The sequence below is a fragment of the Pan paniscus genome, chromosome 21 (genome assembly GCF_029289425.2).
Source record: "Pan paniscus chromosome 21, NHGRI_mPanPan1-v2.0_pri, whole genome shotgun sequence".
NCBI classification, from domain to species: domain Eukaryota; kingdom Metazoa; phylum Chordata; class Mammalia; order Primates; family Hominidae; genus Pan; species Pan paniscus.
The window spans coordinates 52,977,491-53,003,188 of record NC_073270.2 but is presented as its reverse complement, the minus strand read 5'-3'; the positions used below and the strand labels follow the sequence as shown (position 1 = coordinate 53,003,188).

Below are 25,698 nucleotides of genomic sequence, written 5' to 3'. Positions count from 1 at the left end.
CCTCTTGAACAGCTGGGGTTACAGGCGTGTACCACCACGCCTGACTACTTGTTGTATTTTTAGTAGAGACGGGGTTTCACCAGGGCCGGGCGCGGTGGCTCACACCTGTAATCCCAGCACTTTGGGCGGATCATGAGGTCAGGAGATCGAGACCATCCTGGCTAACATGGTGAAACACCATCTCTATTAAAAATACAAAAAATTAGCCGGGCATGGTGGCGGGCGCCTGTAATCCCAGCTACTCGGGAGGCTGAGGCAGGAGAATGGCGTGAACCCGGGAGGCGGAGCCTGCAGTGAGCCGAGATCGCACCACTGCACTCCAGCCTGGGTGAGAGAGCGAGACTCCCTTCTGAAGAAAAAAAAAAAAAAGAGACGGGGTTTCACCATGTTGGCCAGGCTGGTCTCAAACTCCTGACCTCAAGTGATGCATCTGCCTCCGCCTCCCGAAGTGTTGGACCAGTCGAGACTCACCGTGACCGGCCTCGTCATTGTTTGTTTTTTGCTTATCATGACTACAGCAGTGAGAAGAGAAATGGAAACCTCCTTCTTCAATTATTTTATGCACTGCTCATTCAGTAAATGTATTAGGCACCTGATAAGCATCCAGAGGTATCCTGGATGCCTGCTGGCCAGCGCAGATCCTGCTCTTTCAGGGCCAATATTTTCAGGTCAAAAGGAAGACAGTAGGCCAGAGACACTTGGGCCAGTTTAGGTGGCCAAGAAGGGAGGCCTTCGAGGAGGTGATGTTTGAGCTGGGACCTGACCATGGAGGAATTCGAGCCAGTGTGATCTAGGGTGGGCGTGAAAGCCTTCCCTTGGCAACCTCAGGCACAAAGGCTTGAGGTGTGAACAGACTTGATCTTCCAGGGTGGCCCTCAGGTCACTGTGGCCGGACATTCCAGGAGGTAGAAAGGAAAGGTTGGGTTTGAGGTTGGAGAGGACGTTGGATTTTATTCTGGGGAATGAGGTGCCTCTGGATGTTTTTAGGTGATGGAGCAATATGCCCTCATTTCAGGGGTTCTGCCCTGGCTGCTGTGTGGAGAGTGCCCCGGAAGAAGGGTGCTGTGCACATGGTGGGGAGACCTGTGGGAAGTGCTTACGGGGTCTCCGTGGGAAATGATGGGCAGGGCAGTATTGCCCAGTCTTTTAATTGCCCCCCCCCGCCCCGGCCCTGAACCATTTTAGACATTTTCTTCCTATTTACTCCCCCTGAGATCTTTTAAAAAAATGAGGTCAAATTCACATAACATAAAATTTACCATTTTGAACAGATCAGTGGCATTTAGTGCATTCACAGTGCCGTGCAGCCACCACCTCTGTCTAGTTCTAAAACATTTCCGTCACTCCAAAATAAAACCCTGTACCCAGTAAACAGCCACTCCCCGTCCCCCACAAACTTCTACCCCTACCTCTCACCCCACAGCCTGCCCCTAACAACCACCAATTTGTGTTGTGTTTGAACTGACTTTCCTATTCTGGGTATTTTGTTTCAGTGAAATGAAAGAACATGGGGCCTTTTGTGTCTGGCTTCTTTAACTTAGCATCATGTTTTCAAGTCAGCCACACTGCAGCACGTATCAGAACTTCATTCCTTTTATGACTCAGTAACGTTCTATTGTGGGATACCTCAGTTTGTCCATTGATGGACAGTCAGTTGTTTCTACCTCTTGCCTATTGTGAATAGTGCTGCTGTGCACATTCGTATCCAAGGATTTGTTTGTGTACCTGTTTTCAATTTTGGATAGGTACTTACCTAAGAGTGAACTTTCATGAAATTTGAAAATATTGTAGATCTGTTTATGTACTGTCTATACACACCACACACACACACACACACACAGAGTGCTTTGTACATAAAAGGAATAGTAAGATAAGATTTTTTCACCCCCTAAAAATTATTTTTGCCCCGTTGGGGGCCATATGGTCCCTGTTGAGATGCATGGACTAGGGTGATAGTAGTGGAGGTGGAGATGAGTGCAGAGATTTGGGATATGTTTAGGAAGAGGAGTGCAGAGGCCTTCCTGAAGAGTTGGGTGAATTCAGGCATGAGAGCAAAGGAGAAATTAAGAATGGGCTGAGTGTAGTGGCTCAAACATCTGTAATCCCAGCACTTTGGGAGGCCTAGGTGGGTAGATCTCCTGAGGTCTGCAGTTCCAGATCAGCCTGGCCAACATGGTGAAACCCCCATCTCTACTAAAAATACAAAAATTAGCTGGGCGTGGTGGTGGGCGCCTGTAATCCCAGCTGCTTGTGAGGCTGAGGCAGGAGAATCCGCTTGAACCCGGGAGGTGGAGGTTGCTGTGAGCTGAGATTGCACCATTGCACTGCAGCCTGGGCAACAAGAGTGAAACTCCATCTCTCTCCCCGCCCCCCTCCCCCCCAAAAACAAAAAGAATGATCCAGCTGTGTTTGGCCTTGAGCCACCAGGTGGGTGGCCGTGGCATTCATGATATTGGGAGGACAAGGCAGGTGTAGGGTGTTTCACAGACTGGGGAGTAGGATTGGTGGCACTAGGAGGTGGACATAGGAGACCTGTTTCTCAGGGAGATGCAGAGGAGGGTTTTGCAGCGTGAGGCTTGTGGGTTGCTAGTGACTCTCATGTATGTCCTTTTCCTGACTCCATGAAGCTTTGCAGTCCCAGATGCCTTAGGAGGATGGGCCCTGCCCTTCACTGGCTGGGTAGAGTGTGAACCAGACCCATCTCCATGGGAAACCAATGTTTTCCTGACACCCTTATTCTTGCCATATCCAAGTGCTATGCTTAAAACCATTTTTTAATATTTGGAACATACCTCTTAAATCTCAACACTTGTTTATTTATTAACAAAGGAAATAGATCTATCAAATTAAAGGCCTGTTCTAGTTATTAATTTTTTAGCACACATGAATGTATATACAGAATTATAAAAATAGGCTGGGCGTGATGGCTCACACCTGTAATCCCAGCACTTTGGGAGGCCGAGGTGGGTGGGTCACCTGAGGTCAGGAGTTCGAGATCAGCCTGGGCAACATGGCAAAACCCCGTCTCTACTAAAAATACAAAAAGATTAGTTGGGCATGGTGGCACATACCTGTAGCCCCAGCTACTCGGGAGGCTGAGGCAGGAGAATTGCTTGAACCTGGCAGGCAGAGGTTGCAGTGAGCTGAGATCACCCCACTGCATTCCAGCTTGGGCAACAGAGCAAGACTTTGTCTCAAAACAAACAAACAAACAAACAAACAAACTTGACCTGTCGAGCAGGAAAATGGATTCACTTGGCTGTGTTCTACGTGCAACAGCATCTTTGCGTGTTTTTGTTTGTTTGTTCCTGCTACCCTTTAGGGTTGGATGTCCTTGTCAATGTTCTCTGCAGTCCCAAGCAGGGTATTTGATAGTATAGTAAGGCCCTCCCTGTTAGACCTTGCCAGTTTGCTTATAGGAATACAATTAGAGAAGCCCCGGTCTTTAATCCTCAAGGGGAATCTATTACACAGATATTTGAGCAGCTGCAAATTGCTTTTGGAATGAGGTAGAACATAAATGAATTAATAAGGTTAAAAATTCTAATGCTAAAGATTTTATTGGTAATACTTCCGTTAAAATGCCCATATATATATATATATTTTTTTTTTTGGGGGGACAGGGTCTCTCTCTGTGTCCCAGGCTGGAGTGCAGTGGCATGATCACGGTTCACTGCAGTCTTGACCTCCCAGGCTCAATGGATCCTCCCATCTCAGTCTCCCAAGTAGCTGAGACTACAGGTGTGTGCCACCATGCCCGGCTAAATTTTTTGTATTTTTAGTAGAGATGAGGTTTCGCCATGTTACCCAGGCTGGTCTCGAACTTCCGAGCTCAAGTGATCCTCCCACCTCAGCCTCCCAAGGTGCTGGGATTACAGGGGTGAACCACCGCACCTGGCCTATTCTTGTTTCTTCATGTAACAAACACTTCAGTTCTATGTCTTACAGTACCAGTGATAGGACTAGTAATAATATAGCAGCCCCCCCAGTGAAGGAATGTGTCATGCCACGTGCTAGGCCAATTCTATTAATTCTTGCAGTAAAACAGATTTATTGTGTTAAAAACTTAATTATAGGCTGGGCACAGTGACTCATGCCTGTAATCCCAGCACTTTGGGAGGCTGAGGCGGGTGGATCCCTTGAGGCCAGGAGTTCCAGACCAGCCTGGCCAACATGGTAAAACCCTGTCTCTACTAAAAATACAAAAAATAGCCGGGTGTGATAGCAGGAGCCTGAAGTTCTAAGCTATTTGGGAGGCTGAGGCAGGAGAATCGCTTGAATCCAGGAGGCAGAGGTTGCAGTGAGCCGAGATTGCACAACTGCACTCCAGCCTGGGTGACAGAGCGAGACTCCATCTCAAAAAAACAAAAGCAAAGAAAACTTATTTCTTAAAACAATTTCTAATATTTATTGAGCACTTGCTGGGCACCAATTGACATAGATCGACGACATTGATCCTCACTCCCTTCTCATTTCCGGATGAGGAAAAGGATTCTCAGCTGCATGCCTACTCCATCCCTATGCGGCGTGTCAGTTTCAGCACTTTTGACGTTTGGGGCCAGATAACTCTTTCTTGTGGGGGGCCGCTCTGTGCACGGCAGCAGATTTAGCAGCGTTTTGGTCTCTAGCTCCTAGATGCCAGTAGCAACCCCCCACTCTCCTAAAATGTCTGGATGCAATGCCCAGTGTGCCCTGGAGAGAAGAATTGCTCATAGCCGAGAATCAGTGGTTCAGAGGATAACCCCAAAGCCCTAGAGGTTAATGGGGAAATAGAAAATAAAACCACTCTAATAGCAAACAGTAACAGAGTACTTACTGCATGCCAGGCACTGTTCAGATGATTGATTTAATCCTCACAGCAGCCTGATGAGATGTAGCTACTGTTATTGTCCCTTTGTATCATATTATTAGTGTCTCTCTTTGCTGCTGCCAGGAAGAGGGAGGCAGAGGTGCCAGTAACTGGCCCAGGGTTACACAGCAGGGCAACAGCTGAGCCGGGGCTTGAATCCACAGTGTCTGGCTTCTAATCCGTGCTTGAATCCAGGCCTCTTTACGTCTGGAGTCTTTCCCACTATATTAATTTAACAGTAATGCAGGCAGGTCCTGGCACCAGAGCTGCCTAGCTTCCTTGGATTCACCAGCCGAGTGGTATGTGAGTTTCAACACACTGAAGCCTTGTTCTGAGTTTTCTAATTTGTCAGATGAGGAAACTGAGGCAAGTGCTGCCCACATAAGTGTCCCAGCACTTTCGAAGCCCCTGGGGAGTCTCAGTTCCTAACTCCAATTTGCCATCCACAAATTTCTTTCCAGCACCAGACCAACTCAGAATGTTTCTTGCTCATCTTGGAAGAGTTGGCTGTCATTGTTGTCAGGGATGCCTTTAGTCCCAGCTGTTTTTAAATGGGCCCAAGAGGCATTAACAGGACAGTCCCAGTACCATGGAGGGGCAAGGACAAAGGGGCAGGATTTGAAGGATCTTTAGGATGCTCGTTGGCCCCTATGAATGCTTGCTTTTTTAAACGTAAGTGGTTTATTGTCCTAACCCTGTGAAATGAGGCAGGGGAGAAGCAGGTCGTAGGTCATTTTAAGGTATCTTTAAAAGCCTTAGGCATAGGTACAGTTCTCTCTCCTCCTGTAAAAGTTTGAAATACAGTAAAGAAGGACATAATTTACCAACGTCTCCCTCACTCCATCTGGTACTGGGTTTGGCTTTACATAGCCTCAAGAACCTTTGAAATGGGAGCTGGAGATTTCCCAAGGGGCCAAGTTGGTCCCTGGCAGGTGCAGTGGCTGCGTGTGAGCTGGCCATGGTGTCTTTCCACAAACAGATGATACGCATTTGTAAGCCTGGCTCCCGTTCTCCGCATCTGGACCATGTGGGGGTTGGTTTAATCGCTATTTATGTTGAGATTTATATCCATGAATGGGCCAAACCAATTTCAGTGGCAGCTTAGCCGATTTGTCTTAGAGCTTTGTGCTTAATAGAGTAACTGGGGAGACCTTCTTCATTTGTGGCTTTAACGGTTTCACATCCGGTTAAAGCCCTTTGCTGAAAATAAATGGCCAACCTGCTATGCCCCACCCCACCCTATTCGTGATACTGTAGCAGCCTTGTTGAAATCAAACACAATTTCATAATCTCTCCATTCTCTCCCTACACCACACCTACACGTTTTACTTGTTTATTTGTAAACCTGTCTTTTAACAATGCCATACTTTTTCAGCTTCACCAGCCTCCACCAAGACGGGACAAGCAGGGAGTTTATCCGGCAGCCCAAAGCCCTTCTCTCCTCAACTGTCAGCTCCTATCACGACGAAAACGGACAAAACCTCCACCACCGGCAGCATCCTGAATCTTAACCTGGGTCAGTCAGAATTTTTGCCAGTATCTTTCTCTGGCAACTGTGGATATTTTTGCAAATGACGTATCCTCTTTTGTATGTGGTTCTTGAACCTTTAACTCTTTTCTCTATGCAAAAAATGCAAAAGTTTCAGTGGATGAAGGTGAGAAAAGATCTGTGAAAAGAATAAGTAAGGGATTTCCTGGGGCTTATTGACATACAAATTACTTTTTTTTTTTGAGATGGAGTTTCGCTCTTGTTGCCCAGGCTGGAGGGCAAGGGTGCGGTCTCGGCTCCCTGCAACCTCCGCCTCCTGGGTTGAAGCAATTCTCCTGCCTCAGCCTCCCGAGTAGCTAAGATTACAGGAGTATGCCACCACACCTGGCTAAGTTTTCTATTTTTAGTAGAGACAGAGTTTCACCATGTTGGCCAGGCTGGTCTCAAACCCCAGCCTCAGGTGATCCACCCACCTCTGCCTCCAAAAGTAATGGGATGACGGGCATAAACCACCATGCCTGGCCCAAAGTACTTTTATCCAGGCCAGTGTTTCCACCTCAGTTGTCCTTGACCACATTAACCCAGTTCTATTTGTAAATGATACCCATGGCACAGAAGCAAGTAGGAGGAATCAGTACTTACCTTTCCTATGTGCAGCATACTCTGATATTCCTTAATTCTCTTCTTCTAATTTTTACACTCTGGTCTTTATTCCCTGGATGATGATGATGATGATGGTGATGATGATGATGACGACGATAACTGTTTTTTTAGAGATGGGGTCTCACTCTGTCACCCAGGCTGGAGTGCAGTGGTGTAATCATAGTTCACTGCAACCTTGAACTCCTGGGCTCAAGCTATTTCCTGCCTCACCCTCCCTGAGTAGCTAGGACTACAGGCCTAGCTAGTTTTTAGCTACATACTCAGCTAATTTTTTGTAGCGATTGGGTCTTGCTATGTTGCCCAGGCTGGTCTTGAACTCTTGGCCTCAAGCAGTCCTCCCACCTTAGCCTCCCAAAGTGCTGAGATTACAGGCATAAGTCACTGCACCTGGCCCATTATTGATTCCTTATTATTATTATTTGTTTTGAGTTGGAGTTTCGCTCTTGCTGCCCAGGCTGCAATGCAATGGCGTGATCTTGGCTCACTGCAAACTTCTGCTTCCCAGGTTCAAGTGATTCTCCTGCCTGAGCCTCCAAGTAGCTGGGATTACAGGCATGCACCACCACGCCTGGCTAATTTTGTATTTTTAGTAGAGATGGGGTTTCTCCATGTTGGTCAGGCTGGTCTCGAACTCCCAACCTGAGGTGATCTGCCTGCCTCAGCCTCCCAAAATGCTGAGAGTACAGGCATGAGCCACTGTGCCCGGCTGCTATTGATTCATTATTGATTGATTCATTGCATCATCACCATTGATTTTTCTTGAACATCTCTTATGTGCTGTGCACTATTCTAGGCATGGAAATAGAGTGCAAAGCAAGTCAGCTAAGGACCTGCTCTTGTAGAGGCTGGGTTTTTAGAAAGATAGAGAAAATAATAAAGGCAAATAACAAGGCAGTTCACACCATGAGAGGCAGTTCACACCAAGATAGTTCACACCATGATGGGTGTCTGGAAGGTAACGTGATGAGGCAAGAGATGGGCAAGTTGCGAAGCAGACGTCACAGTTCACTTAGGTGGAGGGGTTAAACGGGGCCTCTTTGAGAGGCGATATTTGAGCTGAAGTTTACGTGACAAGAAAAATCAGCCATGCCAGTGTCAGGAGGAAAAAGATTCCAGAAGGAATAAGAGATTTCAAAGGCTCTAGGGTAAGGATTAAGTTGGTGTGCTATAGGAGTAACTGAGTGTGTTGTAGGATTAGCAAGGAGGCCAGGGTGGCTGCATCCCAGTGAGTGAGGGTGAGGCCAGTCCATGGAGTCGGAGACAGTACAGGGGCCTTGTAGACCCTGGTGTGGATGGAGGGTTCAGCGCGGGAGGGATGTGAATGGACTTCACATCTCAGAAGAAGCCCTCGGTGCTGTGTTTCAAATAGTCCATATCAGTCAACCATTCTCATCTGGGGGCAATTTTGTAACACTTCCCCACCCCCTGGCAATGTTTGGAGACATTTTTGGTTGTCACACCTGGGGTTGGGGTGCTCCTGGCACCTAATGGAGGGAGGCCAGGGAGATACCACTGAACATCCTACAAAATGTAGAACAGGCCCCCAACAGAGAATTTCTAGATTGTGTCAGTAATTGTGCTGACAGATCTGGGTATGGCAGGAGAAGCCAAGGGTCCAGTTTAGATTACGTAAATTTGAGCAGCTGTTAACACCCCTAGGTGAAGAGGTCAATAGGGCAGCTGGAGGCAGGAATTAGGGTGCCCTGTGGCCAGGTTCAGGCAGGAGGTGTAATTCTGGGAATCTTGACGTGTACGTGGGATTGGGTTAGGGTGGTAGTTCTCGAAATGACTTTGAGGGGGTGATGGGGACACTGCTGGCATCTAATGATTGGTGGCCAGAGTTGCACTAAACATCCCCCAGTGCATAGGACAGCCTCACTCAACAAAGACTCCAGCCCCATTGGCTTACTGAGGTTGCGAGTCAGGGGTAGAGCATTGAGCAGGAGTGAGGCCCCTGGGACATTGAGGATGTGGAGTTCTGGTTGAGGAGGAGAAGCAAGGGGTGGAGTAGCCACACCAGGGGAGTGTGTTGCCCTGGAGCCTCCAGTATGGGGGTTTCAGAAAGAGAGGGCGGCCGCCTGTGCCCAGTGACGCCTATGTGTGAATTCCACACCTTTGGTGGTTGGCGCCCTCCAGGTCCATCTTGTCCTACAGTGCCATTTTCAGATGGAGAAACTGAGGGAGGTCTGGAGAGGAGGCATGGGGTGCCCAGGATCCCAGAGCAGCAGGGCTGGAGCACAGCCTGGCTCCAATCCTGGCTCACCTGTGAGTACAGCCCTGATGTAATAGGATGGTCAGGGCAGTTGCTTTCGGGGCTCCCATTCAGACCAACCAGTTGGTTCCTCACTTGAGTGAAAAGGGACACACGTGCTTCCTTGGGAACATTCATTGTTCCCAAATCTGTGGTTTGCTTTCTCACACCCTCCTTCCACCTCCACACCCCGAAAAGAAATGCTGTTTGGAGGCGTTCTCACGGTGACATTTCCTCTCTGCCAGTCATGCTTGTCAAGAATAGCTCTTTGCTGAAACTGGGTGGTCATTGGGCTTCCTCGTGACACTGTGGGTCTTTCAGTTTGGCTTGATCTGTTGTGGGAGTGAAAGGTTTCTTCCTGTCGTGTGTCTTGGTGGGTGGGCATGGTGGTGGGTGGGCACCAGGGGAACCGAGGCCCTCTTGTGTCTCCCCTGGCAGCTCTTCCGGTTCAGGACACATTTCTTATCTTCGTCAGCAGGAACAAGAGCATTGGGAATGTGGGCGTTTTGTGGGCTGGGATTGCAATGACCTAACGGGAAGAGGATCAGCTAGGGACCGATGGAAGTGCCGTGGGTGGGGAGGAGATCAGAACAAGCAGGGCAATGTTAAGGAATTCTCCAGTGACTGCCCAGGGACTGAACAAATGCTTTATAGGGCTTGATTCTGTCTGTCAGCCGTGGAACGACTTTCCGCAGACAGGGACAATGAAAGGGAGCACCCTGGATAATGATGAGGTTATTGTAGCTAACAAAACAGGATTTCCTTAAAAAAATATCAGAAAAGGCAGAATTACAGAGATGGGGAACAGATGAGTGATAGCTGGGGGTTGGAGTGCAGGAGGGTTTGCCTACACATTGGGAGGGAACTCTTCGGGAGATGGACCTGCTCTGTGTTTTGGTTGTGGTGGTGGTTACAGGAATCTATGCAGGTGTTACGACTCATAGGACTGTATTCTCCCAAAAGTGATTTTTGCTGTCTGTAAATTAAAACTTTTTAAAAATTACAACAACCTTTAAAGTAGGTAATATCTCTGTTTCACAGAAGTGTAAACTGGGGCACAGAGAAGCAAGTTACCTACCCAAGGATCAACCATGGTTTGTGGTAGAGTTTGGCCTTCAGGCCCAGGCCTGTCTGCTGCAAAACTTGAGCTCTTAGCTGAGATACCTGAATGTCTCCTGTGCCTATTGGATACGTCAGCTTTTTTGGGGGTCAGGGGGTAAGGTGAAGTTTTGAAATTTGTAAAGGATGTGGCTCTTGCCAGCTTAACCCATATTGTCGGACTGAATTGTCAAGAAAAACAGAACTCTAGATTATTACAGGAACTCTCCTAGTTTTTAAAAGCTGACAATCAATTTCATTAAAAACAAAAACTGGCTAGGCTTGGTGGCTTATGTCTGTAATTCTCGCACGTTGGGAGGCTGAGGCAGGAGGATTGCTTGAGCCCAGGAGTTCAAGGTTGCAGTGAGCTATGATTGCATCACTGCACTCCAGCCTGGGTGAGAGAGTGAGACCCTGTGGTACAAAAACAAAAACAAAACCCCAAAACTCTATTTGGGCCAGACAAACACATACAACCAACAATACAAAAATAGTCCATAGGTTGTCAGTTTTTATTTATACTATACTGTAATTATATTATACTGTTACACTATAATTAAGAATATATGGTATATAAGTATATGGCATTTTAGTATATGTATGTGTGTATATGGTATATGTATATATATTGGGTATATGGTATGAGTATATGTATGTGTGTATATGGTATGAGTATATGGTATATGGGTATATTGGGTATATTTGAGTATATGTATGTGTGTATGGTATATGATGAGTATATGGTATATGGGTATGTGTGTATATTGGGTATATGTGAGTATATGTATGTGTGTGTATGGTATATAAGTATGTATGTGTGTGTTGTATTTGCATGTGTGTATATGGTGAGCATATAGTATATGGGTATATATTTGTGTGTGTATGGCATATGAGTATATGGTAAATGTGTATGTGGTATGTGAGTGTATGGTATTTGTGTGTATGTATGTGTGTATATGGTGAGTGTATGTGTATTTGTGTATATGGCATATGAGTATATGTATATGTGGTATATGAGTATATGGTATTTGTGTGTGTGTATGGTATATGACTATATGGTATAAGATGGGAAGGTTTGTACAGAGACCTGGTTCTTGCCCAGGTTGCTAATTCACTGTTTCCCCTCATTTGCTGTCTGGGGCCTCTCCTCTCCTCACTAAAAAACAAGGAGCTGAGCCCAGTGGATTATTACGAGCCCCCTGTATGACTCAGCAGTGATTATAAGTAAGTCATAAATAGGAATGAGTTTCTGAGACTAGAAGAGAAGAGGTGGGCCCGGTCCTTTTCTTCTTCCAGACTCCTGTTTGCTTTCTCTGATGATCCCATCTCCTCTTATTTCACAGAGGGTGTTTACTTTGAGCTGAAGAAACTCAGCAGTCAGTAGTCCTGTTAGTGACAGAAATGCGCCTTGATGCTCTGTTGAAAATGCAGGCAGGGCCAGGGAACGTCGTCACACCCTGAGACTTTCTGTTTATTTCTCCACTGTTAATGACAGGAGGCATCCTTTCTTTTTGTGCATAAAGCGGTATCTTGGAAGTCGGGCTTTCTTTGAGAGCATACATGGAGTGCCTGGTCCCAGATTTTTCAGATGTTGTCTTGATTTTCTTTAGAGTGAATGAGGTGGGGAAGATCTCTGTTTGGCTTTGACTGAAAGATAGTGTCTGCCAGGGTCTCTCTCTCTTTTTTTTGAGATGGAGTCTTGCTCTGTCGCCCACGCTGGAGTGCAGTGGCGCGATCTCGGCTCACTGTAAGCTCCGCCTCCCGGGTTCACACCATTCTCCTGCCTCAGCCTCCCAAGTAGCTGGGACTACAGGTGCCCGCCACCATGCCTGGCTAATTTTTTGTATTTTTTAGTAGAGACAGGGTTTCACCGTGTTAGCCAGGATGGTCTCAATCTCCTGACCTTGTGATCCACTCGCCTTGGCCTCCCAGAGTGCTGGGATTACAGGCGTGAGTCACTGTGCCCGGCCTCTCTTTTTTAAAAGAATAATATAGAGACAGGGTCTCGCTATGTTTCCCAGGCTGGTCTCAAACTTCTGGCCTCAAGCAATCCTCCTGCCTCAGCCTCCCAAAGTGCTGGGATTACAGGCATGAGCCACCATGCCTGGCCAGCTAGGGTCTCTTGTCTAAGTGATATTGCCCCCTGAAAGGAACTGCCATTTTGTAGTTCCTGGAAGTCCATCCATTGTAGTTTGCGTTCAGCTTTAGAACAAAAATCTGCCTTTTTTTTTTTTGAGACAGAGCTTTGCTCTTGTTGCCCAGGCCGGAGTGCAATGGTACAATCTCGGCTCTCTGCAACCTCCACCTCCTGGGTTCGGGTGATTCTCCTGCCTCAGCCTCCCAAGCAGCTGAGATAACAGGCATACGCCACCATGCCCGGCTAATTTTTTGTATTTAGTAGAGATGGGGTTTCACCATGTTGGCCAGGCTGGTCTCGAACTCCTGACCTCAGTATATGGTGTATGTATATATATACACACATACTGAGTATATGTATATGGTATATATATATATACTGAGTATATGTGTATGGTATATATATATATATATACACTGAGTATATGTATATGGTGTGTATCTATATCCACCATATGCATATGTATATGTATATGGTGGATATATATATTTATATCTCCACCTCGGCTTCCCAAAGTGTTGGGATTACAGGTGTGAGCTACCACACCCGGCCCTGTCTCTCTTTTTTTAAATGGAAAAAGAAGTTCTTAAATTTTTCTTTTATAGAGTTTGTTTTTATAAGTAATGAGTACATATGGTAACAAAAATTTCAAAGCACAGAAGGACATTTCATGAAAGGCCAGCGTGTCTATAACCTCCAACCACCTGTCTCTATACCCCTCTTCCTGCACGTCACCACTGTTGCAAGTTTTTAGTTTCTAGAGCCCTTCTAGATATATAGCATGAGTTCTGAGTGATTTTTGTCTCCCAGGTGACATTTGGCAGTGTCTGGAGATATTTTTATGTTTTATTTATTTTTTTGAGATGGAACGTCGCTCTGTTTGCCCAGGCTGGTGTGCAGTGGCACAATCTGGTTCCCCGCAACCTTTGCCTGACTCCGCCTCCTGAGTAGCTGGGATTACAGGCGCGTGCCACTACGTCCGGCTAATTTTTGTATTTTTAGTAGAGATGGGGTTTTAGTAGAGACGGGGTTTCACCATGTTGGCCAGGCTTGTCTCAAACTCCTGACCTCGAGTGATCTGCCCACCTCAGCCTCCCAAAATGCTGGGATTACAGGCATGAGCCACTGCGCCTGGCCTGGAGATATTTTTATTGTCACAACCGGTATGTAGGTGCTAATAGCATCTAGGGGGTAGAGGCCAGGGTGCTGCTGAACATCCTACAACACACGGGACAGCCCCTCCACCCCACCCCACCCCCACCACAAAGACTTATCCAGGACCCAAATATCAATAGTGCCACTGTTGAGAAACCCTGAGAATATATAGTATTCCCAGCGATTTTCCTTTTCCTTCTTGGCTCCCCTACAGCAGTGCTAAGGTGCTCCACCAGTCTTTGCTTTTTCATGAAACAGGTTGGCTTTTCATATCAACACACAGAAATCGGCCTTCATTTCATTTTAGCAGCTGTATTTAATTCCATTTAAAGGTAAACTGTAACATTTATTCAGGCGCCTTACTTACTGACGCTACGCTTTTTTCCATTTTTGCTATTGAAGACAACTGCAATGAAGAACCCTTTTGCCCACGTGGGAGGGTAATCCATAGGATAAATTCCTAGAAGTGGAATTGAGCATCAGAGGCCACATGCGGTGACATTTTGAGAGGTATCGCCCAACTGCCCTCTAAAGAGGTGGTTCTGATTTATGCTCCCTCCAGAAATGTAAGATCGTGCCTTTTTCTCTAGCGTGAGTATTTTTCATCCCTGGTTTCCATTTATAGCCTAAGCTGTCTTCATATCAGCTGAAAAGTTCAAAATGTTGGCAGCAAGGGTGGATTCTGAAGATATTCCCGATATAGAAGGGCAGGGGTGGAAGAAGTCCCGATAAGCTACATGAGCTAAATGAGAAAGTGAAGCTCTTTTCTCTCTGCGGAGGAGGGGAGAGTCAAATGCAGCTGCAGGTTTGGATAAAGATCATTACATTTGGCTAAACTCCTGAAGGTCAGCTTCCAGGGCCTGGGCCCAGCCCCTAGCCATTTGGTGGTTTATTCTAACAAGAATAAACATAACAGCAGCTTACTGACCAGAGAAACCTTAGTTTGTAAAATGAGGGAATTTACCTTCTTTGCATTTTTCTTGATTATGAACATTCCAGTGCTCAGTCTTTTTAGGCTAAAGTTAATGGGTCGCATTTACTGTAGGCATACGTGTAGACACGCAGGTGCACACACAGAGCTCAGTTATTCAGGTGAGGTCTAGGTCTCTTTTTATGGACCCTAAGGTTTAGAAAGGTTGTCCTGTTAACACACACAGGAGTTAAGGCAAATAGTGAGTTTTCTTTACTCACATAGAAGATTGGTCTGATACAGGGGTTCTCAGCCTTAGCTGCCAATTAGGATCACCTGGCAAGTTTATTGTTGGTGTGGTTTTTTTTTTTTTTTTGAGATGGAGTCTCATTCTGTTGCCCAGGCTGGAGTGCAGTGGTGTGATCTCAGCTCACTGCAGGCTCCTCCTCCTGGGTTCAAGTGATTCTCTTGCCTCAGCCTCCGAAGCAGCTGGGATTACAGGCAGGTGCCATCATGCCTGGCTAATTTTTGTATATTTAGTAGAGATGGCATTTCACCATGTTGGTCAGGTTGGTCTTGAACTCCTGACCTCAGGTGCTCCACCTGCTTTGGCCTCCTAAACTGCTGGGGTTACAGGCATGAGCCACTGCGCTTGACCTCCTGGCAAGTTTGTAAAAGGCTGATGCCCAGGCCTTCCCCTCAGCCAATTGAGTCAGAGTCTCTGAGGATGGGGCTCAGGCCTCAGGATTTTCTAAAACTTTACAGGCAATTTTGGTGTGCAGCCAGGGTTGGCAGTCACTGGACTAGTAGAGAAGATGGCAGATTTTACGGCTTTCAGGCCAAATCTGGCCCCCACCTGTGTTTGCAAATAAAGTTTACTGGAACACATCCACACCCATCTGTTTATGTAGTGTTCATGACTGCTTTTGCAACAGAGCCTGTATGGCCTGCAAAGCCTGAAATATTTACTCTCTGGGCTTTTATTTTATTTTTTGAGATAAGGTCTGGCTCTTTTGCCCAGTCTGGAGTGCAGTGGCCTGATCTCGGCTCACTGCAACCTCTGCCTCCTGGGCTCAAGCGATCCTCCCACCTTAGCCTCCTGAGTAGCTGGGATTACAGGCGTGTGCCACCATGCCTGGCTAATTTTCATATTTTTAGTAGAGACAGGGTTTCACCATGTTGCCCAGGCTGGTCTCAAATGTGAGCTCAAGGGAACTGCCCATCTCAGCCTCCCAACTGCAGGGATTACAAGTGTGAGCCACTGTTCCCGGTCCTCTCCAGGCTTTTACAAAGAAAGTTTGTTGGTCTCTTTTGTAAATTTTTTCGTTAACTGTGTATTCTAGTAGTATATAGGAATATTGAGGACACTGATGAATGTGTCACTTGGGTAGCCATGGAGAGTATTTTTGTGAGTATACGTTTCCATCTTTATTCTTGAAAAGGCTGGCTTTTCCCTCTGGAATCTAGCATGCTTCTTCATTTCTGAAAGTGGAAATTCCGAGGGAGGCCTCAAATCCCTCCCCCTTTGCTGTCACATTTGCATGCAACTCAGCTGTTAAGTCCTTGAGTCCTGCCTACTGGAACTCTTTAATCTGGGCTTTTTTTTTTTTTTTTTTTTGGGACAGAGTCTTGCTCTGTCGCCCAGGCTGGAGTGTAGTGGTGCGATCTCGCTCACTGCAACCTTCGCCTCCTGGGTTCAAGTGTTCTCCTGCCTCAGCCTCCTGAGTACCGGGGATTACAGGCACCCACCACCATGCCTGGCTAATTTTTTTATTTTTAGTAGAGACGGGATTTCACCATGTTAGCCAGGCGGATCTTGAACCCCCGACCTCAAGTGATCCTCCCGCCTTGGCCTTCCACAGTGCTGGATTACAGGCGTGAGCTCCTGCGCCCGGCATTTCTCTTTTCTTTCTTTCTTTTTTTTTTTTAAATAAACTTTTAATTTAAAAGTAAACTTTAATGTCAAAAATGCAAACTCGGGGAGGGCAGAAAGATCACACACAAGGCTGCCACTTTACACCTGGAGGCTTGCATGGCGGCCAGACAGAGGTACTCCTCACTTCCCAGATGGTGCGGGGCGGGGCAGAGGCGCTCCTCACTTCCCAGACGGTGCGGCGGCCAGGCAGAGGTGCACTCCTTGCTTCCCAGATGGTGGGGCGACTGGGCAGAGGCGCTCCTCCCTTTTCTTTTAGTGTTCCCCATTCCTTATTTTTAAAATTATTTTACCCTATAATTTCTCTTTGTTAAGCTACTTCAGATTTCTTGCCGGACAGAGACAGGTATAAAGAGTTTTCTAGTTCTTTGTCCAGTAAATTTTTTTTTTTTTTTTTGGAGACAGGATCTTGCTCACCCAGGCTGGAGTGCAGTGACACAATCATGGCTCACTGCAGCCTCAAACTCCTGGGCTCAAGCAGTCCTCCTACCTCGGCCTCCCAAGTAGCTAGGTTTACAGGCGTGCACCACTAAGCCCAGCTACTTTTTGTATTTTTTGTAGAGATGGGGGTCTTGCTATGTTGCCCAGCCTGGTCTCGAACTCCTGGCCTCAAGCAATCCTCCTGCCTCTGCCTCCCAAAGTGCTGGGAGAGGTGTGAATCACTGTGCCCGGCCCCACTGCAGTAAATTTGTACATTCTTCACCCTCTCAGAGGTGGCTGTGTGAATGTCTGCAGTCCTGTCTCTAGTAGCCTGTCTTTAAAGCCCTGATAAGTGTGCACACACACATGCATGCACACAGATACTGTTTTTGGTATTTTTCTTGAATTACAGGGATAGTGTCTCTGCTTGCTTTAAGCACTCACTTCTGGAATCTCCCTGGGTCTGGGAGGGGCAGTCTGTAAGTGTGATTTAGGAAAAGACCCATCTCTTCCCTCCATTTTTTTTCTTCAAAAAAAAAAAAGTCTTGCTCTGTCTCCCAGTCTAGAGTGCAGTGGCGTGATCATAGCTCAGTACAGCCACTAACTCCTGGCTCAAGCCATTCTCCTGCCTCAGCCTCCTGAGTAGCTGGGACTACAGGTGCATTCCACCACACCTGGCTGGGAAAAGACCCCTTTCTAATCTTATCCTGGGGGCTGATAAAATTAAGTTGGAGCAATTTATTGCTTCTGGTCACCTGTGAGTGGATTGGGTGGGGCTTTTGGGAGGCTGCTTCTAGTTACTTTGAAGGAGCTGATTTCTGGGTATGCAGTGTTTGAGAACTCTCCCTTACTGCGTGAACAGGAAAGTGGTTGGGTCAGGCCAAAGGAAAAAGGTAGGAGAGAGTGATGGCTTTAAACAGTGCTTCCAGCCCAGCTCTCAGAGTAGATTCTGGGGCCTCTTTCACAGCCCAATGAACGGAGGTGGCCTGAGGTGTGGAGGGAGCAGGGAGATGAAGCACGAAGTCCAGGGAGCAACCTGATAGCTGTTGGGAACAGGCTCAGAGGTGGCTTCTCCTCTTTGTGGGTTGATTGGATTCCACCTGCTTTCTGACTTATTTTTTGGGATCGGCCGGAGTAGGACAGATGCCCCACACTCGCTTTGGGTGGGTTGGAGGGGATGCCAGAGGGTGGCAGGCACAGTGGAGGACAGTAGGCCCCACCTGCAGAGTTGCTTGTTGCTTTCTGGACCTTTGCAGCCACTGAAACTCTTAATATTTTGGGGGCGCTGGAGTCGGTGGGAGAGGAATCCAAGAAATGTAAGCTCACTGACTTTGGAATCCGTCCTGCTGGTCCTACAAAGAGCCCTCGAAGAAGTGAGGGGACAGGACCTCCGGCCTGAGTCACCCCACAGAGGCCTCTGCCTGGGAACTAGGCTGAGGACCTTGGACTCTTACTTGAGTGAGACCTGTTAGACAGAGGTTGAGTATCCAGGGCTAATCTGTTCCCCTTGCCTCACATAGATGCTGTGAGCCACAACACACTGGCTGGAAGATCTGCCTATCTTATATTCCCTGCCCTTTCTAGTTTCCACCCCAGACTAGGTCCAGTGAGAATGAAAAATGAAGCCTCTGTGGCAAATAGGCATTTAGGGCCCCCAATTATCAGGGTGTTTTCGAGGGGGTCGCCATCTTTCTTGGATACAAGTCCTCTTCAATCTGGACCTGAAGTTACAAGTACACCTTGACCAGGCTCAGTGTTGCTTTGTTCACTGAAATTGAGATTGAATATCTGCCCATAACCTTTGTCTTTGGAGGGTCCCTAATGATGTTGACTTCCACACACTGAGCCATCTGGCTGGGATTGTCCATTTTAAATATTGAAAGTCACCCAGACGATTGTTCAGTGGACTGTTTAAACCTGCCAAACGTGTTCACGTGGGCCATTATCTTCATGTCACCCCATTTGGTTGAGCAGATGATATTGTTGGGATGAATGACAAAAAAAGTATCTCCCCCTCCCCCATGTTCTAAAATGTGTGTTTTGCTCTGACTTTGCAAAGACGAAGCTCCGTGATGAGGATGGTGTGTGCCTGATCTTACGAGGGTGTGATGGTTTCTTTCAGATCGAAGCAAAGCTGAGATGGATTTGAAGGAGCTGAGCGAGTCGGTCCAGCAACAGTCCACCCCTGTTCCTCTCATCTCTCCCAAGCGCCAGATTCGTAGCAGGTTCCAGCTGAATCTTGACAAGACCATAGAGAGTTGCAAAGCACAATTAGGTATATCTTTGGTTTTTTTTTTTTTTTTTTTCCAGCAGTATCATTGTTATCATTACTGGTAGGGATACCACCTGGATGAAATCAAGGATTGATTACTGGATGAATCCTGGCTGCTTTTAGCAGCTGCTTTAACTTTCAACTATTTGCTCAGCTAAAATATATTTCCACTCATGGCAAAGGACTTCAGACTTGCTAGTTAATTCAGGGCTTTTTGAACTCATCAGTTTATTCTTTGGTGAAAGCAGTCTGGAAACTCGAGATACAGGTTTGAATCATCAAGGTTTGCAAGCAGAATGAGGATCCTCTGAGTTTGCCTCTGCTCTCCTTCTCAGTACGCATCAGTGTCTCCACACGAGTAGTGAGTGTGTTCTGCAGGTGTCCGACACGAAACCCTTTCCCTCCAGACTGGTCTCCTCCCCACCGGGCAAACCCTGCTTCTGTAGCTGTTGCCTTTCTTCCTCTTCCCTGTGCTGCCTGCCTTCACACTGCCTACCTGAATCCTGCCTTCTGTGAGGCTGAGCTCAGATCTCACCTCCTCCAGGAAGTCTCCCCTGACTGCCCTCCCCATCTGCCCTCCTCCTTTGGTACTTTATTGCTCGGAAGTAGCAATGGTCCCTTTGTGTGGGGGTGTCCCTCCCAATCTAGACTGGAAGCTCCTTGAGGGCAGGGAGGCCGTTTTATGAGGATTTGCCTTCTCTATGGTACTTGGTCTGTGCACATGGTAGATGCTCTGGAATGTTTGTTGAATAAGTAAATAAAGCTAGGAGGGCATTTGTAAAGAAGTGGGGGATGGCTGGGCCTCTGGAGAGCAAGCTCCTCTGAGTGTCAGTGGGTGCTCTGCATCTTCAGGTGAGAAAGCAGCTAGAGTTAGGGACCCATCTGGGGCTATCCAGAGGACAACAGTTCCCGTTGGGTTGCCTGTTTGGTGAGGACATTGGGTGGCATGGGTGAAATTTGGCATGCCATTTAAATAATCCTCTTGGGTCCTTCCATGCAGCTGGCCCAACTCTTGATTTGTTTTTATTGCTAATAAGAATTTTATTATTTCCATTTACTGAGTGTTTCCTTGGACACTATGCTAAGCACTGCATATAGATTGTCTTGGGAGGTTGATACTTTTATCAGTCCCATTTTGCGGATAGAGAAACTGAGGCTCAGAGAGATAAATAACTTGTTCAGGGTCACACCAGTAATAAAAACAGAAAAGCAGGATTTGAATTCATGTCCTTTGGACTGCAGTACCCAAGCTTTTCCTATCACATATGTGCTTACACTTTTCCTTCTTGTTTCCAATCATTACCTACCAGTAGCACAAGCCTAGGATCCCAGAATTATACCAGATCTGGGTGTTTGTATTTTGGCTTGTGTTCTTCCTGTGTTGCCCTGGCTAGCCTTGAACTCCTGGGTTCAAGCAGTTCTTCTGCCTCAGCCTCCTGAGTAGCTGGGACCACAGGTGTGCACCACCATGCCTGGCTCGACTTGTGTTTTTGATTGAGCCCTGGTGGAGGCAGATACATTCCCCAATGATCCTGCTGATCCCCCATGCCCCGGGCTGTTCATGGCTCTGGTATTTTTGCAGGTTTCTTTTTGTTGTATACAGGTCGGACAGTGGCACCATTCACAGTGGCCATTGCTCTAGAATGAAGAGATTGCACAGACTTGATTGGGTTTTCTTTCCTCTTTCTAAAAGTTTAGGATATAGTATTATTATCTACAGTATGATGGCATAACATATGGTTGGGAGCAGGAGCCGTAAATGGGTTAAATGGAACTATTGTTAGAAATGTGCTTCTGCCCATTTTTGTTTGTGTGTATGAAACACCTGCTAGTTTGTGCTTCTTCCTTTTGAAAGAGACAGAAGTATGTGACTTCTCTCCTGACTCCTTTACCAGTGGAAGAGCAATGCACACCGAGTGGCAGTTGACTTTCCACGAGTGCAGGGAACAACAGGGAGGGCTGGGCACCCGGGTCACCTGGAGACAAGTGTGTCCCCTGCCTAGAGGAGCCAGTGGCTTTCCTGTTTCAGCCAATGCCTGGCAGGCTGGTGACCCAGAGCGGCTAGATTTTCCGCTCTTTCATCAGAAGCCCCTGCTTTGATTTCTATATGAAATTTCCTGATTTGTGAGTTGGACAACACATTTATAAATTAAAAGCAGACAAGATACCCTGTCGGCCAAACCAGTGCCTCTCGCATGAAACATGTCTGCAAGCTAGATGTGGCTTGTGGGCTGTTTGCAACCTCTGCTTTAAGGCTTTGGCTTATTTTCTTTGGCCTAGACACAAAGGATCAAGAACTTTAACGCTTTGGAAACCCAAGGGAAGAGTGTTGGTGGGGAGCCAGGAACCCGGGGTTCTGGTCTGGCCTCTGTCTTGTGTCCTAGGGCAGGTGATATCCCTGGGCCTCTGTTTTCTAATCTGTAAATTGGATCAGTTTGAACAGCTTGTCCCTGCTGCTCCCTTCCAGCCCTCTTCATTCTCAATAATCCCAGTTAGTTATCAACGTTGCAAAAATTTGGCACCACATGTTTAGTGCCATATAAATTTAAAATCTCCGTTGGTAGGTCCCGTGTCTCCTTTGAATGTTAACAACCAAAACCCTCTCCCAAGGCAAGTACCACTTGGCAGCCGTAGCCAGTTGCCACTTGAGATTATTACCGGCCCCATTTAGGCCAATGTGATGCGATTTGAAACGTGCTTTTCTTATTCCAGCATTTGGTGTGGAAAAATGTTTGCATTTTTCGTCCTGCTCTTTATTTTGTGACTACGCCACATGCTGGGTTTTCTTTTTGAATTTAGGCATAAATGAAATCTCGGAAGATGTCTATACGGCCGTAGAGCACAGCGATTCGGAGGATTCTGAGAAGTCAGATAGTAGCGACAGTGAGTATATCAGTGATGATGAGCAGAAGTCTAAGAACGAGCCAGAAGACACAGAGGACAAAGAAGGTTGTCGGATGGACAAAGAGCCATCTGCTGTTAAAAAAAAGCCCAAGCCTACAAACCCAGTGGAGATTAAAGAGGAGCTGAAAAGCACGTCACCAGCCAGCGAGAAGGCAGACCCTGGAGCAGTCAAGGACAAGGCCAGCCCTGAGCCTGAGAAGGACTTTTCCGAAAAGGCAAAACCTTCACCTCACCCCATAAAGGATAAACTGAAGGGAAAAGATGAGACGGATTCCCCAACAGTCCATTTGGGCCTGGACTCTGATTCAGAGAGCGAACTTGTCATAGATTTAGGAGAAGACCATTCTGGGCGGGAGGGTCGAAAAAATAAGAAGGAACCCAAAGAACCGTCTCCCAAACAGGATGGTAAGTGACTGTATCTGTTTCCAGTTTTCTTAATTTGGTTTAGAATCCTACCTCGTACACTTACTATCAAAAGTTATGTGACCCTTAAAGAAACAAATGAGAAGTTATGTGACCCTCTACCACATTGAGAGAGAGGCACAGTGAAGCTGTGTTTGGTTGAAGGTTGCCCAGCTAGTCATAGAACAGGACCTGGACTCAGACACGGGCCTGCCTACCTTTAACCTGCTCGGTATCCAGTATGATTGATTTTGAGTACAGAAAGAGAAGTCTGTTAGAAAATGATGGTTACTTTTAGTGACCAAGTCATTTTTAGTCTGAGCAGCTTCTTTTCCAATATGCTCATTTATTTCCCCAAAGTGTTTGTTAACATTTGGATCTTGTCAAATGGTCCTTCAGTGCTGCATTCCACAGACATCTCATTCTCTTTTGACAAGTCTCAAACGGTTAGGAGTGTTCATTTCAAGCTGGGCATGGTGGCTCACGCCTGTAATCCCAGCACTTGGGGAGGCCGAGGCGGGTGGATCATTTGAGGTCAGGAGTTCAAAACCAGCTTGACCTACATAGTGAAACCCTGTCTCTACTAAAATACAAAAATTAGCGGGGCGTGGTAGCAGGCGCCTGTAATCCCAGCTACTCATGAGGCCGAGGCAGGATAATCGCTTGAACCCAGGAGGCGGAGGTTGCAGTGAGCTGAGATTGCGCCACTGCACTCCAGTCTGGGTGGCAGAGCAAGACTCCCTCTCTAAAAAAAAAGCAGTGTTCATTTCAAAGGTTTTGATGATTTCAGCTTTGCTTTCCTCCCCTCATGCCACCTAGGCATCTCCAAGTATATTTTCTTACAGTAGTAGGACAGTATTTGGGTGATTGGTGCCAGAATACTGAGTGCTTCTTAGGGCACTAGAAAATGGAGTATGGTGGATATGTGTATTGGCTTTTTTGGGGAGGGGGGGCGGACAGAATTTGGCTCTTGTCGCCCAGGCTGGAGTACAATGGTACAATCTCGGCTGACTGCAACCTCCGCCTCCCGGGTTCAAGTGATTCTCCTCCCTCAGCCTCCTAAGTAACTGGGATTACAGGCACCTGCCACCACGCCTGGCTAATTTTTGTATTTTTAGTAGAAACAGGGTTTCACCATGTTGGCCAGGCTGGTCTCAAACTCCTGACCTCAGGTGAGCCACCCAGCTCGGCCTCCTAAAGTGCTGGGATTACAGGCATGAGCTACTGCGTCTGGCCTTACTGGCTTTTAATCTTATTTGCATTTAACTTAGCCCAGAGTTTCACAACCTTGCACTTCTGACAGTTTGCCCTGGATAATTCTTAGTCCTGTGTATTGGAGGATGTTTTCCAGCATCCCTGGCCTCTACCAGCCAGATGGCAACCTTACCTACTCAGTTGTGGCAGTCACAAATGTGGCAATCAAATATTGCCAAAAATCCCCTGAGTCTCAGAGGCTACGGTTATATCCTGAACCAGCAGTGACTACCCCACAGCCTAGTGCAGCCTGGGCATGTTAACAAGCCCACCAAAAGGGGTGTGGGAATGATTGGAAGGATGTCCTTCCCACTGACAAAGTATTCAGCACATTTTTCAGTTGGCTTGGCAATTAGGTTAGAGGATTCAACATGCTCAATAAAGATACTGAAGAATTAACTAAGGGCCCAGAAGAAACATTGCCCAAGGACAAATTACAGGTTGTAGCCATAAAACCTTATGTATGTGGCGAGTGACTTAAGGGATAGCCAGGTTTAAATCTTGACTGTGCCTAACTTCTATCAGGAGCTAACTTGTCAATCAAACCCTTGAATAAGACGTAACTCCATGTCCTTTGGGGTTTCCATTGTCTGGTGGCTTAAAGCAAGTCAGGGATGGGCCTTGAGAATCTTTCTGCTGTGGTTATGGTCAACCTGGGCTGCTCTGGAACCTCAGCTGTCAGAGTGAGAGAGGATTCCTGCAGTTCAGCTAAAGAGAATGTCTGTGAGAGGTACAGTGGAGGAAGAGAGAGATACAGTTACATAAGGGAGGGAGGATAGGCCATCAAACCATCCCGACCCATCTGTTAGATTTATAGATGGCCTCTGAAAAATATGAGTATGTTGTGGATTGGGGTTTGAGAGACTGTCTCTGTTGTTGCAGAGAACAATAGGAGTAGCATTTATTTCATGAGGATCGTAGGAATATTTGGGTGCAGATGGCAGTGCTCCTATGAGTGACATATTTATACTGTTCTTTCTTTCTGGAACAGATCTTTTGATTGATTGGTTTTGTGCCCCTACCTCTTCCAGAAAGAATTTGCAACAGATTGACAAGGATACATAACCATATGAAACAAGATGAAAATAAAGACATCCATGTAAAAGGAAAATGAAGGTAGAATAGCAAGTGGTTTGGGGAAAGGTTTTATACAGAAATCTGTACTATTTCAATCTTCAGAGTTAGGGAAGTTGGCTCTGAAAGCAGAATGGGAAACACAGTACCTTAGAAGATCTCATACTTTCCAAAAAAACAAAAAACCATTCTAGTTGATTAAAAGAAGTAGAACTTTTCCTCACATTGATGTCTGAAGGGAATTTCTCCAGGAAGCTTTAGTAGATGGTGCACAATTAAGCTGAAGATGATTCTGAAACACAGTTCAGTTAGAGCAGCTTCCTAAGGCTTGGGGCAAAACCAATTGATCTTAAATTCAGAGCTGATGGTGGTTTGGGTCTTGAAAAATTCTCGTGTCAGACTCCGCTAGAGAGCATCTTTTCAATGACATGTTTTCACTTAAGAGTTTAGTAAGTGAAGGGCATTTTGGATTGCGCTGTTGTGACCTCCAGCTTACCTTCCACTAGGGATGCAGCTTATGGGTAGAATATGAATCTTCAGATGGCAAAACAGCTTTTATAGCTAATAACCTCAGAACAGAAGCAAAGAGAGCACACTTAGACTCTTTGCTGTGCTTTCACTGGCACATCAGTAATTTCCATCCTTCTACAAAGGGGATGCTAATTTTTCTCTTAAAAAGTCCTTGCTTTATAAATGAAAAACAGTGACCAGTGACAAATCAGGAATTAAGTAGGTTAATTTGATAGGGCAGCTTCTCAGGTGCTGACCCTTTAAAAAAAAATTCACCCTTTTTTTCCCGCTACAGGTGATTGATTATGTACTCCAGATTTCTGGGACAAATGAAATTTCCTATAGCCTTATTTTGTCTCCATAAACCATCAGGATTC

General features: G+C 46.5%; 1 protein-coding gene across 32 annotated transcripts in view; it reads left to right on the top strand.

Annotated features, from left to right (window-relative positions):
- ZMYND8 (zinc finger MYND-type containing 8) overlaps positions 1 to 25,698 on the top strand; it is a 160,535-nt gene that overhangs the window by 101,271 nt on the left and 33,566 nt on the right. For all 32 annotated transcript variants that reach the window (XM_014343067.6, XM_055104876.3, XM_034947115.4 and 29 more), the window contains 3 exons: positions 6,225 to 6,365; positions 19,028 to 19,180; positions 21,977 to 22,486. In XM_014343067.6, the coding sequence (XP_014198553.2) occupies positions 6,225 to 6,365; positions 19,028 to 19,180; positions 21,977 to 22,486 (804 nt within the window). The remainder of the gene's footprint in view (positions 1 to 6,224; positions 6,366 to 19,027; positions 19,181 to 21,976; positions 22,487 to 25,698) is intronic.